The 17,099-nt window shown below is 40.7% G+C and overlaps 1 protein-coding gene across 1 annotated transcript; it reads left to right on the forward strand.

The window, feature by feature from the left end:
- Positions 1-12,589: 12,589 nt before the first annotated feature.
- LOC311089694 (extracellular calcium-sensing receptor-like) lies at positions 12,590-16,097 on the forward strand (the record flags this gene model as incomplete). Its single annotated transcript, XM_084124590.1, has 6 exons — positions 12,590-12,810; positions 13,149-13,440; positions 13,659-14,486; positions 14,609-14,836; positions 14,970-15,093; positions 15,184-16,097. The coding sequence occupies 6 exons, from the start codon at positions 12,590-12,592 to the stop codon at positions 16,095-16,097; spliced, it is 2,607 nt and encodes an 868-aa protein (XP_083980716.1).
- Between the last annotated feature and the right edge of the window lie 1,002 nt (positions 16,098-17,099).

A 17,099-nucleotide genomic window follows, 5' to 3' on the forward strand; every position in this document is an offset into this window, starting at 1 on the left:
TGTGTGATTACTGAGGAGTGATGCATTTTGTTTACACTTGTGCAATGGCAAGATGCTAATTGCTATATTACAAATGTGCAAGTTAATATTGCGATTAACTGCTGATGTGTTCTAACAAAACAAAATAACATTTTTGTACATTTTTGTTTACAATTATCTGTAAAGTATTATATTGACTAATTTTGACTTATATATGAGTTAATGATCTGATTAATATGTGATAAACATGTACGTGTTCATTTTCACTTAATGTTATGTGAATTCGGGAACTGAGTTATTGAAAATCTAAATTTGTGCATTTGGTATTAATGTTTTTGACAGACTATTTGATTAACATTCATGTGCCTGTTCCTATGCAGGCCAGGTTTTTGGTTTTCCTTGACTTCTCTCTTCCGGATGGAAGATGGCGAGCCACCCAGCTTGATTTTGGTGATCTTGAGGTGATCTTCGATTGTGCATTGTGCTTCGATCCTTGCCTTCCAGCATGTGGTAGGATTGTACATAAACTTACAACCCACGGATTTCATCTGCCAGGAAAATTCCTTTGATTTTAAAGGCAAAGGAAATTTCATTTTTGAACTAATCTGAGCTCAGTAACGTGAACTTGAGTGAACAGAACTGGTGATCCTTGATGGCTTAAGTCATACACGTACACTGATAACGCACCCACACACTGGTTTATTGTAATTGTTTATTTCAATTGTTGTTCAATTAATACAAGTTGTAATTTCTGTATGCCAATCCTTGTTGTCGTGATTCCAACTTTTTTTTTTAAGGTGAATTATTTTTATTAGGGGTAATTGTATATTCATTCAAACTAACCTAGTGTGTACTTACCCGTACTAGGGTTACACAAAGAAAGTGTTTTATCATGTTATTGTAACTTATTAGTATTGGCTGTGGTATGCACATAGGTAACATTCCAGTATAATAATTGATAAGATGGGCTATGACCATTTTCACTGTGTTTACTTTCCCCCATAATGTTAAATTTAACTTACTCCATTTATCCAAGTTAGTCTTAATTTTGTTGAGCATTTTTCCCATATTGTCAGCCATAATATCATCAATATTTGGGTTCAATTCAATTCCAAGATATTTCATTCCTTTATCCAACCACCTAAAATTGAAACCAGTTAATAAACTATGAGTGCAAGCTTGTGAGACTGGCATCACCTCAGACTTATGCCAATTAATTTTGTACCCAGAGAACAACGAATAGTTGTAATCAATAACTTCAAGTAAGATGACTTAATACCAAAATGTCATCTGCGTACAAAAACAATTTGTGTTCCCTGCCCCCAGCGAATACACCCTTAATTCTTGAGTTTTCTCTAATTTGAATAGCCAATGGCTCTAAAAAGATAGTGAATAACAGTGGACTTAAACTACACCCTTGGCGGGTTGATCTGGAAATATAAAAAAATGGAGAAAGTACCCCATTTGTAAACACAGCTGCCTTTGGTCCCGAATACAAGGTTCTAATCCATCTGCTAAATTTTTCACCTAGACCGAATTTCGCCAGGGCGGTAAACAAAAAACTCCACTCTACCCTGTCGAAAGCTTTCTGGGCATCCAGAGATATAGCTAACACAGGATTTACATTGTTTCTATTCATCCATAAGAGATGCAATAATCTTCTCATGTTATCTGACGCAGATCTGTTCTTGATAAAACCTACCTGGTCTTTATGAATAATTTGTGGCAGTACAAACTCTAACCTTGTTGCTAACACTTTGGATAATATTTTACAATCGACATTTATTAAACTTATTGGTCTATAATCGGCTGGATCAGTTCAATCTTTGTCGCCTTTTGGAATTAGAGATATTACTGCCTGATTAAAACTTTCAGGAAGTGATCCATATTCAAACGCTTCATGAAATACTTCGGTCAAAAATGGGCAGAGTATGTCTATAAATTTTTGGTAGAATTCGTCTGGAAAGCCATCTATCCCAGGTGACTTTCCAGATTTCATTGCACCAATGGCTTTATTTACTTCAAACTCTGTTAAAGGAGTTTCCAATTTGTCCTTATCATTTTGTGAGATCTTTGGTATTGTCATTTTGTCAAAAAATGCATCCATTTAATCCTTACTAACCATGTTCTCCATGTTCTCAGTTCTCCCATGTTCTCTTTGAAAGCCATGTTAATAGCTGAGGAAGATGTAACCAATGTATCATCCTTTTTGATTGCAGTAATTACATTCTGATTATCTATTTTTTTTAAGTTGTCTTGCCAATAACCTTCCCATTTTTCCCCTTTCTCATAGAAATTCGTTTTAAGCCGGAAAAGAGCATACTCTGCCTTCTTGTTATAGATTTCATGGAGACTAAATTTAAGCTGACTAATCTCTTTAAATTTACTATCATCAAATTTCCCTGCTATTTGTTTTTCCAAAGTACCTATATGTTCCTCGAAAGTTTGGATCTTTGCCTTATTTTCTTTAACTTTTTTAGAGCTAAAAGCTAAGCATTTACCATGAACAAACGCTTTCAGAGCATCCCACACTGTAGCCAACCTGTTAGTAGACCCAACATTTATCTCTAGAAAATATTTGATGTCCTCCTTCAATGTTGACACAAATTGTTCATCCTGCAGTATGCTTGAATTCAGTCTCCATCTTCCTTTACAGTTTTTATCAACCTTTAAGTTTATATGTAGTTCCTTTTTAACTTCAAGGCTTCATTTTCATTTTCAAAATGTGTTTCTTGAATATATGCAACATCAGTGCTATGAGACTTAAGACAACTGAGTATTTTTTCCTTTTGACTGGCGTGCCGCACCCATTTATGTTCCATGATACAATATTAACATCTATATTGCCCATTGTTATACCATGGCAGGTTATATAGAAGCCCTGCATCTTCCAGTCTACAACAATTAAACAAATATTGACAGCTTTGTGTGAACCAAAATGTAAATAAGAATACCTCACTTTGAAAACCAATACTGGAACAATCAAAGAACAAAACAAGCACTGACCTAAAAACAAACATGGCAGTGCAAATGCCCTCCAGGCAAAGTTAAAGTTATCTCTGGTCCGTGTGTGTCCCACAGACAGCTATCTCCGCTCCTCTGGCTGTCCAGGCGATGCCCCAGCGATCCTGCCCCCGTCTTCTGAAAGAACTTATCAACTCTCCCCCATATGTGTAGTTAAACCTGTTGACCGATCACTCCATCTCATCTTGAATGTTATCACGTATAAATTTCTCTGCTTCCTCAACGTCGTCAAAGCTCTTCTGCTCATCTTTCCATGTAAATCGTAGTGTTGCTGGATGTGCAAGTGTGTGCTTCACCTGATGCTGCCACAGCGTTTTCATTACCGGGGAGAATAGCTTCCTTTGCGCAGTGCGCTCGGCAGTCATGTCCTCATAAAATTACATGTGACAGTTCTCCCATATTATACCTTTCTTCTGTTTTGCGGCAGCCAGAACTTTCTGTCGTGCAGAATAACAAAGAAATCTCACAAGAATAATCCGAGGGGGCTGCCCAGGGTCCGGGCGAGGTCTCAAACTACGGTGGCATCTTTCAATTTCAAACTGGTCTCCATGCAGCCCCAGGCCATCAGCGAGTATCTTCTTCACAAAATCACTCATATTGCCACCTCTTTCCATGCCTTCTTTCACACCAATAAGCCGAATATTCTTCCTGCGACTTCTATTTTCCTGGTCGTCAACACGAGCCCAGAGTTGCTTGAGTTGTTTAGCACATTTGCTGTTGTCTTCAGCCATGCTCTTCACCTTGTCTTCCACGTCCGAGATGCGGCCCTCAGCCTCGCTCATCCGTATTTGGGTCGCAGTCACAGCGTTTTTTAATTCCGTCATGTCTGACTTAATAAAAGATACATCTGCTGCAACACCATTCAAAATAGCTCCCATTTTAGTCATTTCGGCAAACAGAACGCTTATGTCCATCTTCGGAGCTTCTTTTTGGTTAGCGTTAGCATTGCTAGCTGTTGCAGAGCTAACATTAGCATCACCCACCGTAACTGTAGGCAATCAAGTTTGTACACTCTTCTTCTTGGACCCCATGGACATGTTTCACAGCAATTTCAAGTTTAGTGACTTAAGAAGTTACCATCGTCCAGTAACGTGTTGTTTGGGAGAGATTAAGTTGTTTTAAACCAGTATTAGGTTGACGGGGTTCGGAGCTCTGCTACGACGCAGCCATTCCCTGGTACCTCACCACGTGACTCCAGAAAAATGACTTTAAAGATTTTTAGTTGTCCCGCCAAATTAATTATAGGTAGGACACTGGAAATATGGCATTTAGATGTTTTAGTAATGAAAATGATCTACATAAAAAAAAATCTTGAGCTCAAACTTGACTTTTGAACACTATTTCAAAAGTCAAGTTACTGTACTCTGCCTTTGTATTGTCAGCAAAAAGTAACTTCCACATTATCAATATTTGGTTGCTGATCACCATTAACAAAACCATTATAGTAACAGCTGTATAAAATCTAGTGATCATGGCATTTATTTTGTATGATTTACAATTACTTAGCCATCTACTTATTGCTATCCTGTGCTTTGGTTGCATTCTGATGGCATTATTAATACATTAGACATGACAAAATACCTCCATAGCGGTAAAGAGTATCTTCAACTGGTACCGAGTGGCATAAGACTTGCTAAGCACGCGTTCATAATGATCACGATAAAACCTCGAAGATCCTCGCACATTCGACCCGGGAACTGGTTTATAGCGGTAGACCTAAAAGGCGCATAGGCCACTTTCACATTGAGATAGCCCCTTTATCACTGGTGCTTCCTGAGATTCATGTTCGAAGGTGTCGTGCTCCTTGCACGTTCACGAAAAGTATGAACGGCACTTCCCCTTTGGGACTCGGTAGGGAGCACGTTCTGGACTACCTCGGCGACTAATGCATTTATAGCACAACCTTCTGTGTTCTGCGTTCTTTTGCTCTTTTCAGTATGCGGTGGTTTCAGCTGTCTGTCCTATTATTGTGCGTGTGCACTTCGCTCGTCCCGCGGATTTATTCCGGACGCTGTGATTAGGTAGGCTATAACCCGCTTAACAGCTGGTCTGATGTTGTATGCACCAGCTCTTGTTGCTTCATTATGTTTTATAAACAAATATACCCTTGTTGTTTCATTATATTATCACTCCCCGTGACATAGGCTCTTAGCCCAGCATTGGCTCGACCGTGTTCAGGGTGGTGCTAAAGGCGCCGACGCAGTTTTGAAACTCTGCCAGCTAGATGCATGAATGTTTCAACCAGGTCCGGTACCCAAACCTGGTGAGGCTGGGCTTTAGTTCTTTGTTGTAGGCTATTCTCCTGCTACGGCATGTGTAATATTTTTCTGTCAACTCTGCATATATCCTTCACGATCGATATCGCACATTTGTCGATGGAGCGGGTTCAGACCATATTAAATGTTCTGACCGCGTTTGTGCATGACAAAGCTCTGGGGACATCAGAAGTTACAGGGACTGATGGTAGCTGTACAAAGTACACAGGTTACACCGTCATTTCAATTTTAAAGGTTCTCTAAGCGATGTCACACGTTTTTTAGGCCAAAACATTGACTCAAAATACTTATCCACATGATAAAGGAGGTCTTGATTGTGCCAAAAATATCAATAACTCATTTTCGACCAAAAACGAAGTTACAGTCTTTTGCCTTTGCACGGCAGTGTTGTGGAAATGTTGGAAAACTTGAAGATGTAATTTAAACAATCCAATCTAATCTATGAATATTCTGCCTTTGCTTTACCTGGTTCTTGCTTTTCAGGTCAGTCAGAACAAAACTGTCAGCTGATTCAATACTTATTAATAAATTAACCCTTTCATGTATGAATTATGATAACCTCAGTCAGGATTTTTTTCCTATGTGTTTTTATTGCTCTTAGGGCATGAAAAACAAGAATTGATTTTATTTTATTTTTTTACAAATTTTTCAAAGAGATCTTCAGATGTCCACTTGAGTGGACAGTATGCGGTTATGGTTTAAACTTAAGATATACTATATTAAATATAAGACAATAATCAAACAGATAAAGTATGTGAATTTAACAAACTAATCAATACAATTATATCAAATCATGTGAAAACTATAAAATATATACAAAAAATATAAATGCAAAATATTGCAAAGGCTTCATACAACTTCATACAAGTTGCACTTCGCTTATCTTTGATATCAGAACATGAGGACGTGGATTCCATCAGAATTTTCTACAGTCTGTCAAGGTACAACTGTGGAAACCACTCAGATGCTCCCTCCAGTGCACCAGAGTATGTAGATTTACCCTTAGTAGCTGATCATTCTGATTATATTCAAGATGGACATGCACATTTCTATCATAGCCCTCCTCTGAGAAAACCTAGCAATACGTTTTTTTTCAATCTCATCTGAAATGATCAGTGTTGGGGGTAATGCATTACAAGTAACATGCATAACGCATTCAGATTACTTTTTTGATGTTACAAGTAAAGTAATGTGTTACAAGTAACATGCATTACCTAATCAGATTACTTTTTGATCTAACAAGTAATTAACTACAAGTAATGTGCATTACGTAATCAGATTACTTTTTGATGTTATGAGTAAAGAAACGCATTACAATAACGCACATTACATAATCAGATTACTTTTTGATGTTATGAGTAAGGAAACGCATTACAAGTAACATGCATTACGTAATCAGATTACTTTTTGATGTTATGAGTAAAGAAACGCATTACAAGTAACATGCATTATGTAATCAGATTACTTTTTGATGTTATGAGTAAAAAAACGCATTACAATAACATGCATTACGAAATCAGATTACTTTTTGATCTAACAAGTAAAGTAATGCATTACAAGTGTCATACATTATGTAATCACATGACTTTTTTCGATGTCAATGAAAATTACATTATAATAATACAAGTACATTTATTTACAGTAAAAAAGTCACTGCAGATTAAGTTTTTAAGTTTTAAATTTCAAAAACAATATTCACATTATAATTATGAATTGTAGCTGAAATATAGCATTTGATGCATGACGTCCACTACAGTGGACATGTGATTAATCAGAGTTTTCTCTCAATCTAAAATCAAAACTTGGGAAATTTTACTGTGATATTGCTTGATGCTGCAATATTTTTTTTACAAGAGTACAAGACAAGAGTCTCCTAGGATAGAAGGAATGGGTGGATATTCCAGAGCAACATGGCATGTCTGACTGACCCTTGGCCATCTTGGTTTGGAGGGGGAAAAAATCGAAACACAAAGGCTTTCCACTTGGTTGCAATTTATAGGATGATGCACCAGGGTCCAATGAAGAGGCTGATGTGCAACTTTGCCATAAAAATGGCAAATGAATCGCATAGCCGCTTTTTTAAAAGGCTCACTGGGGAACGCATTTCTGCGGGGCCCCGGGCCAGCTGAGAGCCAGTTTCTGTCCAAGGGTTGTCCGCTCGGACACAACTGGCAGAGGAACGAATCCGGAGAGGCAAACAGATGTAACTGTGCGGCCCCGAAGTGTTCCCTGCCCAGCTGGACCGCCTGGGGATGGAGTCTCCACTCTCCCTGGCCATAGGCTATCGTGAGGCTCGCCGGTGGCACGATTGAGCAGGCCGGAAGAAATAGTGAAATGAAGTGACTTCAGAAGCTTTTGACTCCAAGGGGGAGTTGACGGGCGAGTTGTGACATGCGAGGGAAGCTTAGTGCAGCTTGTGCAATGCTGTCTTTTCAGACCAGTACCAGCTCGCTGAGCAGCGGTGGCTCAAAGCGAGGTGAACTGCAACAACTCGAGGCAATGAATGCCAATGCAGTCGGAGGTTGCCTAGGCCTCCGTTAAAGCGTGCCTTTTGTACATGGCCCCTCAGTCAGTGTTAGTGGACCTCGTTCTAGGAGCGATTGGCCCGGAGAAACGAAAGGTCTGATCACGGGCTGAGGGTTTGGCGGTGAAGCCAGTGCTGAAGCGGTCTTCATATGGAGGAAACGCATATGCGTCAGCCATATGCCCCAGGAGCCTCTGAAAGTTCTTTCAGTGGGACCCTTTCTCACTTCTGTATAGCACCGACCGGACACACTCTCTTCTTGAAGAGGCGTGTTGGACAGAGTCCACCTCCATACCGGAAAAGAGATCCTCAGCCCGTGGGTGAGAATACCCTCTCCCAGTTGACCTGAAGACCCAAATGGCTATGGAACACTCGAAGAGTAGGACTCTGTACTGATACTTTGAACCCCTTAAATGCAACACACAGGATGGCCTGTGGTGAGGAAGGTTAGAGATCTGAAGTACATGTCGTTTAAGTCAAACGCTGCAGACCAAGCTTGGGGCCGGGGGGTTATGAAAAATGCCTCTCTGTGTTAGCCACTTGGATGGAGGCTTTCAAGAAAGGGCCCGTTTCAAGTGACACAGGTCCAAGATGGACACGACCCACCACATACTAGGTACCATGAAGAATGAGTTTATAAAAACTGGCCTTCATATCGGTTAGAGGGAGCGGCTATATCGCGTCCTTCGCCAGTAGGACAGCGACATGCGCACTCAAGACAGGAGCACTGCTCAACACTAGGTGTAATGAATATCACTGAGCTTCAGGAGAATATCTGCTCAACATATGAGTATGATGACTATCACTGAACTTGAGCGGGCGCTGAGCGATAATGAATTGCATAGCCGAGTCTGATGGTCACAGTCTGGTCCGGACCGGTCGGGAAGCTTTTTCTGCTTCTACGAACCAGGCCCAGGCCTAGAAGACCACAGATGTACCCGAGGTGGGGCAGCGAAGTGGCGGACAGGGATGTGAGTGTACAGTGCAACACTTACCTGTCTCCACTGGGCGGCAGGGGATGCGTGGGAAGGCGGATGACCGGGTCCTCGAAACGCACCAAGGTGCCGGCTGGCGACCCAGGAATAGGGAAGTTTGCTCTTTTTCTGAGAATGTGGGTCTCCCGTAAAAACACACACATAACCAGAAAAGCTCCAACCGGCCCTCCATCGGCTGGAGGGAGTGGATTGGTGGCCACTCCAAGAACAATTTCCCCATCCCTGGGTGGCCCGTCCAGATTCAACATTTCCGCTATCGCTTACCACCTGGCTTGGCAGCGCCTGGAACGGGCAGGGCGGCCCTTCTGCAGCCAGCTCCATGTCGAGACCGATGGTCCAGCGGGAGCGGAGGTGGCTGTGGCTGCAGATCTGCCCCCGGCGGACGGGTGAAGGCAGCAGCAGGCAGGATGTGCCGGATGGCCTCCATTTGCCTCTGGGCGGCAGAGAACTGTTGGGCGAAATTCTCCACCGCGTCGCCGAATAACCCAACCTGTGAAATGGGAGAGTCCAGGAATTGAACCATGTCCGCTTCTCTCATATAAGCCAGGTTGAGCCAGAGATGGCGCTCCTGGACCACAAGGGTGGACATCGCTGTATCGATCGCGCGAGCTGCAACCTTCGTGCGCCGGAGGGAGGTCGGTTGCAGTGCGGAGCTCATCCATGAGCTCACGATCCAGACTACCCTTGTGCATGTTCATGAGTGCCTGGGCCTGGTGGACCTGAAGCAACGCCATGGCATGCAGGGAGGAAGCGGCTTGCCCACAGGCTTTGTAAGACTTGCTCGTAAGAACGGACAAGAAGTAACAGGCCGTAGAGGGGTGGCGCTGTACCCCTCACTGTAATCCTCAGATCACCCAGCCCAGAAGGCAGCCCAGAAGAAAGACTAGGGCGGGGCCTGGAGGTGGGGACTGCGCCCTCGCTTTTAGCGAAGGCGAGTCTCAATCTCAACAGCGAGATGGTCATATTCCCGCAATGGGAACATGAGTCATCCATGAGAGCTGCCTCAGCGTGCTGTAAGCCCAAACACGTGATACAGCTCTACACGGTGTTTGGTGTTTTTAGCCCCCAACGGCACTTTCCAGGCAGCGAGGGGATGGGTAGGTTTAAGGTTGAGGTTAGGGTTAGCTGCCTGGAAGGAGCCATTGGGCTAAAAACACCATCGAGCGCTTTACACAGCTCTAAACCGTGTGTTTGACGGTTGGTTAGAGGGCGAGAAGTGAGTGCTTCACTGTTTCAGTTTGCTGATTCAGTGTTGCCGCGGTCATTCCCTGTGTGCTCTGGCACTGGTGACGGTCCCATTTCCTAAAAGAGCAACACGGGTGAGAGTGCGTCTTTCTCAAGATGCCATTCCATCCGTGCGTTTCTGGGTGCGGTAGGGCTCTGTCCCCCTCTGACGGTCACGAGAAGGGAAACCAGGTGATCACTTATATCAATGTTATATATATATTGTCATATCGTCCAGCCCTAAGACTTGTCAGTGTTTATTTAAAAACATCAAATTAGGCAGAATATACAATGGTAAATATTTAAATGATGAGTTGTCAATACAATATATAACAATACAATATATAGGGTATGCTTTTACCCCAAAATTCAACATATTGAGACAAAATGATAACTGCAAATCCAACTTTCGCTACCTGGAGTCCAGTTGTTTCTGGAAATTACAGTGATTCATTTGCTTCTCTGTAGCTTTTGGAAATCTGTAAAAATATACCTCAGATTTCTTGTCAAATCTGTTTGTACAGTCAATTTCAAAACTCTTCACGTTTTAGATGTGTTTTGTGTGTTTTTCACGGCATTCACGCTGAAAACCAATGCTACCTCTCAGTATTTTTGCCACTCAGTAGGCGTAACCATTGCAACTCCGGCTGACTGTGACATCACGTGCATACACTATTATACACCTTAGCAACTGTATTTACTTTTTACCCATAGGTTCAGCATTGAGATTTCATTGCAATTGTTTTCTTTTAAAATTAGTGGCTTGTTTCCATTGTGTTGTGGCTTGATAATGTTGTGTTGTGGCTTGTTTCCACTGTGTTGTGAGCTTACGTCTGCTTTTTTAAATTCTGTTGTGTTTGAGCTTGATTTCATTGTGTTGTGAACTTATGTTTGCTTTTTTAATCCCGTTGTGTTGTGGCTTGATTTCGTTGTGTTGTGGCTTGTTTCCGTTGTGTATTGGCTTAATTCCGTTTTGTTGTGAACTTATGTTTGCTTGTAAAATTTCGTTGAGTTGTGCACTACTGGGCTACCGTAAAAAAAAAAGTGCATTAGACAAACTCAGCAAACACTTAACTAATAACATACTCTCTGTACACACTTATTTGGCATCAATTAATCCCAGACAGTCTGCTCCCACAGCTTTCCTTTACAACCAATTCTATTCCCACAAAGGCCCTCATTCTGTCATGACAACTCTCGGGAGATTAGTATGGTAACAGAGATTGGCATGGTAGTGGATATGGCAATGTTAATGTATTTGGTCTTGGCGGAATAGATCTGCTACTGCGAATACCTTCACAGACATTGCTGTTAGCATGTAAGACATGCTTGCTGCTGCACATGCAACATACATGAATTAACCCCGTAGTAGATCTATATAAGTGGAGCTGGGGAAGGTGGAGGGTTTCTGAAAGCGCGCTGCAAGACAGTAACAGGAAACAGTGCCAAGTATTTTAATGTTTGAGCTCATTGGCCGCTGATTCTACAGCAACAATCAGCCTTGCTATGTAGATAACGACATGATTACTACCAATCAATTAAAGACCTATCAGCCTGCACCATTCAGATTTTCATGCCAGAACTATGTAATTATCTACCAAATTTATTTTAGGCTACACCAGACATTTCATGCGCATTTGCGGTCTTGTGGACTTACATTTATGAATCACTTTCTGTTCATTTGTAGATCCCCGCACGCAATTGTTGATTTTGAAAATTTCTAGTGTCAAGACGTGCAGATAAATGCACAAGTGTAAATTATTTATTGTGTAGACCGCTCTCTAAAAACTCAGGCTATTATGTTGAATCACATCGATAGATATCAGTGCAGTGTTTGATGTTGTTGTGATACTGGTACTTGAAGTACACAAAGAACAGCAATGCTAATGCTAGCTGACAATGAATGGGTGCCCCCTTTTGAAGAACAGGTCAAGCGGAACTGGTTACTTAATAATCTTTTGCGTCATTTGAGAGTTAATTTAACGCAAATAAGCTGACCAACACTTGACTTATACAAACTGTACAAACAATGTTCTTTCTATATCACTTTATTGTTTTTTGTTTTGTTTTTTGTTTTTTACGCATTTAGATACCATGAAATATGCATTCGATAATCATTCAATTTGATAAATAACATTACCATTTGACAGCATCACTATCATGCTGTCTATTGCACAGCAATAAAAGTAGTAGTCAAAGTGAAATGCAATGACATTCTAGAGGAATTCTGAGAAAAAAACACTTAAGTAAAAGACATGGACAAGTAAATGTATTGATTCTTATCCTTTAGCTATAAAACCAATTGTTTCTCATCTCAACATCTTTAAATAAGCCTTCATGCAATCTCCCTGAGCAGCAACATATTGTGCATGCAAATGTCCATTATACCATCAGTGCTGTTTTCTTGCCTTGCCTTTGTTAGGAGGGATGAGAGTGTGACGTTGTGATTTCCAGGGACACCTGATTTCCATGCGGCAGGCATGCTAATTTCAAGCAACACCCCACACAACCTTCATCATAAATTAGTGTGCCAAGTGGGTGAGTGGATCAGAAAGAGAGAGAGAGAGATGTGGATCACTCTGTATATTTCACTTTACCTGTCCTTTAACTGTATCTCTGCAGCTTCCATCCTCAGATCTGGTACCTGTCAGCTCCAGGGCCACTTCAAATTGAATGGAATGTACCAGGATGGAGATGTTATACTTGGAGGCCTGTTTCATGTTCACTTTTTCACAGTGTTCCCAGATCTGAGCTTTAGAATGGAACCAGAAATACCATACTGTGAAAAGTGAGTCAGACTGACTACATAACTATAAAAGTATAGAAAGATTTAAAATATGAGTAATAATAATAATAATAATTAGATTAATGAGAGGAAAAAATAAGTAGTAGTGGAACAAGAAATGAGAATTGCGTTCACCTTACCCTCTTTTACCAAATATGTGCAAATTATGTGTTGATAGCAGTAATGCAGCCTTGGACAAAAATCTGTATTGAGAATGCTGTATATTTGAACTTTGATGCATTTGCTATGTATTAATACTTGTATTAATTTGACTCGTGGTTATTAATATCAATAATAATCCTTATTATTATTATTATTATTATTATTATTTATTTTTTTAGATTTAATATGGAAGGCTTTCAGCATGCACAGACCATGGCTTTTGCAATAGATGAGATTAATAAGAATCCCAACCTACTGCCTAACATCACTCTTGGTTACCATCTTTATGACAACTGTGTGATGTTAGGAATGGCATTCCGGGCTGCCATATCCCTGGCTAGTGGGACAGAGGAGTCCTTCTCCAGCCAAAACTGCACTGGCCCTCCTCCGGTGGTTGGGATTGTGGGGGATGCAAGTTCAACTCCTTCCATTGCGATTTCCAGTGTTCTGGGGCTGTTTCGAGTACCTATAGTAAGAAGGGATGACAAAAAGTAAAATGAAAGTTTATGCATTATTTTAGCACTTTTCAGTTTTTTTTGTTTTTTTTTGGTCATCTTGTAGCCTTCCAGAAGTTTCTTTCTCGCTCATATGTATAATATATAAAAAATCTAAATTACAATTTTTTTTTGCTGATCGTCACTATTTTTCTGTCTAATGCTCTCTTCTCTCTCTCCATCTCCCCTAATTAGGTTAGTCACTACGCCACCTGCTCCTGTTTGAGTGACAGGAAAAAGTACCCCTCTTTTTTCAGAACGATCCCCAGTGATGCCTTCCAGGTGCGGGCTATGGTTCAGATCTTGGGACATTTTGGATGGACCTGGGTTGGTCTACTCTACAGTAATGATGACTATGGCATCAATGCTGCTCAGTCCTTCCAGCAGGAAATGCAGCTGTTTGGATATTGTGTTGCTTTTTCTGAAATCCTGCCCAATGATCACAACCCCAGAGATATTAAGCGTATAATGGGATTGATTCAGGCCTCTACAGCAAGAGTGGTGGTTGTCTTTGCTCTTTCATCCTTTCTGATACCTTTGATGGATGAGGTGGTGTTGCAGAACATGACAGGCAGGCAGTGGATTGCGAGTGAAGCTTGGGCCACCTCTCTTGAATACCACACTCCACGTTTCCTGCCCTTCCTGGCAGGCACACTGGGCATTGCTATCAGACGTGGAGAGATTCAGGGGCTTCATGACTATCTGCTACGTCTCCGTCCCAGCAATGATCAAAGAAATAATATGTTGAGGATCTTCTGGGAGAACATGTTTGAGTGCAGTTTTGAAACTAGGGGTAAACGGACAGATGGAGAACAAGTAAAAAAGGTGTGTACAGGACAGGAGGATCTAACCAACACGGACACATCATACACTGACGTTTCAGGATTGAGGGCATCTTATAATGTGTATAAGGCAGTTTATGCCCTGGCACATGCGCTTCATGAACTGATGCAGTGTCAGGAATGGAAAGGACCATTCAGTGGGAACAGATGTGCCGATATAATCAACCTGAAACCCTGGCAGGTAAGAACCATAGGTATAGTGCAGATTTTCTCTAGGCATATAGAATAGGTGGAAAATGTGTACTCTACATTAATTCAGTTTCAAGATAAACATAAAACCTGTCCTGTCTACAAACTGCACAGCTGGTTCACTACCTCCAGAAAGTGAACTTCACTACAGGCTTTGGGGATCATGTGTCATTTGATAAGAATGGCGATGCTCTAGCCATCTATGATGTGTTGAACTGGCACCCAAGCTCAGATGGGTCAATAACGATCCGCAAGATCGGTGTAGTAAACGAACGGGCAGCAACAGGGATGGTGCTTACACTGGATGAGGAAGCAATTTACTGGAACTTTGAGACAAAAAAAGTAACTAACACAGCATGTTAATGTCATACTTTTTGCAGATATATAGTCTGAATACTAGTCAAAGTAATAAGATTTGTCATTATGTAAGAGAGATGACAAACACATGATTAGAAACAGATGATGTCTCTTTCAGCCCCCAAGGTCTGTGTGCAGCGAAAACTGCTCCCCAGGCACCAGGCGAGCCACAAGGAAGGGACTTCCTGTCTGCTGTTTTGACTGCCTGTCATGCGGAGATGGAGAGATTTCTAATGCAACAGGTAAATCATATTCCAAAATTTTAATATAACATGAAAGGGGAATTTTCTCTTTTTTCTTTTTTTTCTTTAATTTTTGTGTCTTTATGGCAGATGCTATTGAGTGCACGGTGTGTCCAGATGACTTCTGGTCCAATACAGATAATGATCAGTGTGTCCCCAAAGAAGTTGAGTTTCTATCCTATGAGGAACCTCTGGGCATCTCTCTGACCACTGCTTCCTTGCTAGGCACCTGTTTCTGTGCTCTTGTGATGGTAATTTTTGCTCATCACCATAACACTCCCATAGTACGTGCCAACAATTCAGAGCTTAGCTTCCTGCTGCTGTTGTCACTCAAACTGTGTTTCCTGTGTGTTCTGCTATTCATTGGCCAGCCGGAGCTGTGGACATGTCAGTTAAGACATGCTGTGTTTGGCATAAGCTTTGTCCTGTGTGTCTCCAGCATCCTGGTCAAGACTATGGTGGTAATAGCTGTGTTCAAGTCCTCTCGACCAGAAGGCAAAGGAGCTATGAAATGGTTTGGAGCAGTTCAACAAAGATGCACAGTTCTGGTCCTGACAGCCCTCCAGATTGTGATATGTGCAGTCTGGCTATCAACTGCCTCTCCAACACCCCATAAAAATAACCAGTACACCCGCTCTAAAATAGTATATGAATGTGCTATAGGCTCAGTGGCTGGTTTTTCTATGTTGCTGGGATACATTGGACTGTTGGCAGCAGTAAGTTTCCTTTTAGCCTTCCTAGCAAGAAATCTTCCAGATAATTTTAATGAAGCAAAGTTCATCACTTTCAGCATGTTAATCTTCTGTGCTGTGTGGATTGCATTTGTTCCAGCATATGTGAGCTCACCAGGGAAATATGCAGTAGCTGTGGAGATATTTGCTATTTTAGCTTCCAGTTTTGGATTACTGGTTGCCATATTTGCTCCAAAGTGCTACATTATCCTTTTGCATCCAGAGAGAAACACTAAAAATTCCATAATGGGAAGAGAGACACAAAATAAATAGTTTTCCATTACTGTGATGTAAAAATGTAAACTCTAATTTGACAACTTATCGTTTTAATTGTATTTTCATCTATATGAACAAAGCCATTTTTTGCAATGCCTACTGTTTTGTAGTATTTCAATGATTAACATCCATTTGTTTGCTTTATTTGTCATATTGCCTTTTATATATTGTGTCTGCTTCAGAGGTTTACCCCCTTTACATGTTCAATCTTGCAAAATTGTTTTATTTAATAAATTAATGAGAACATAATGTTTGCCAGAACAGCTTGATTATTGAAAGTTAAAAATCAAAAAGTTTCTGACATGGGTCATTTAATTAATTTGTGTCCTTTCCTATGAGAAATGTATCCTACCGTGGTCCAGTAGTGCATAACACAATAGAAATTAAGAAAGCAAATGTGTTAACCTGTTAGCTTGTAATCAAAAAAATATAGTTTATGAAGCCTTTGCATTACAAGCATGGGTGGTCTGCTTTGAAAGCAGACACTTGGCAGTTTATTGTCAGGTCAGAATTAATTATTGTCATAAATAATGAATTGTCATAAGTTATTAGATTTTATTTTATTTTATTTTTTATGAAATATATTTATGAAAATAAAATTTAAATTGGCTCTAAAACTCTTTTTATTAAGTATATATAGTTTTATTAAATATATTTTAAGGCCATGACATGTGGTTTTATTAAGAGAAGACTCTAAAATGCTAACTGATGTTTATTCACATCTTCTAAGTATCCAGTCTTTTGTCTCTATTGTTTTCTGGTGCAAAACTGCCACATTCAGTTTCAGTCTACCCTGGACACATTCACACCTCTCCGGCCAGGATATGGCTCTAATTATTATTCTTTTGTCTTTATTATACTGACTACTTTCTATTCACACTGATGTAATCCCTAATTTCTTTGATCAAACTTCTGACTTCACCTAGCATGTTAGCTTGGCACAGCATCAAAATACAACAATTTATCAGATTAAACCACATTTTTGCTTAATATATTTTT

Source organism: Abramis brama, assembly GCF_963993115.1.
Source record: "Abramis brama genome assembly, chromosome: 9".
Lineage (NCBI taxonomy): Eukaryota > Metazoa > Chordata > Actinopteri > Cypriniformes > Leuciscidae > Abramis > Abramis brama.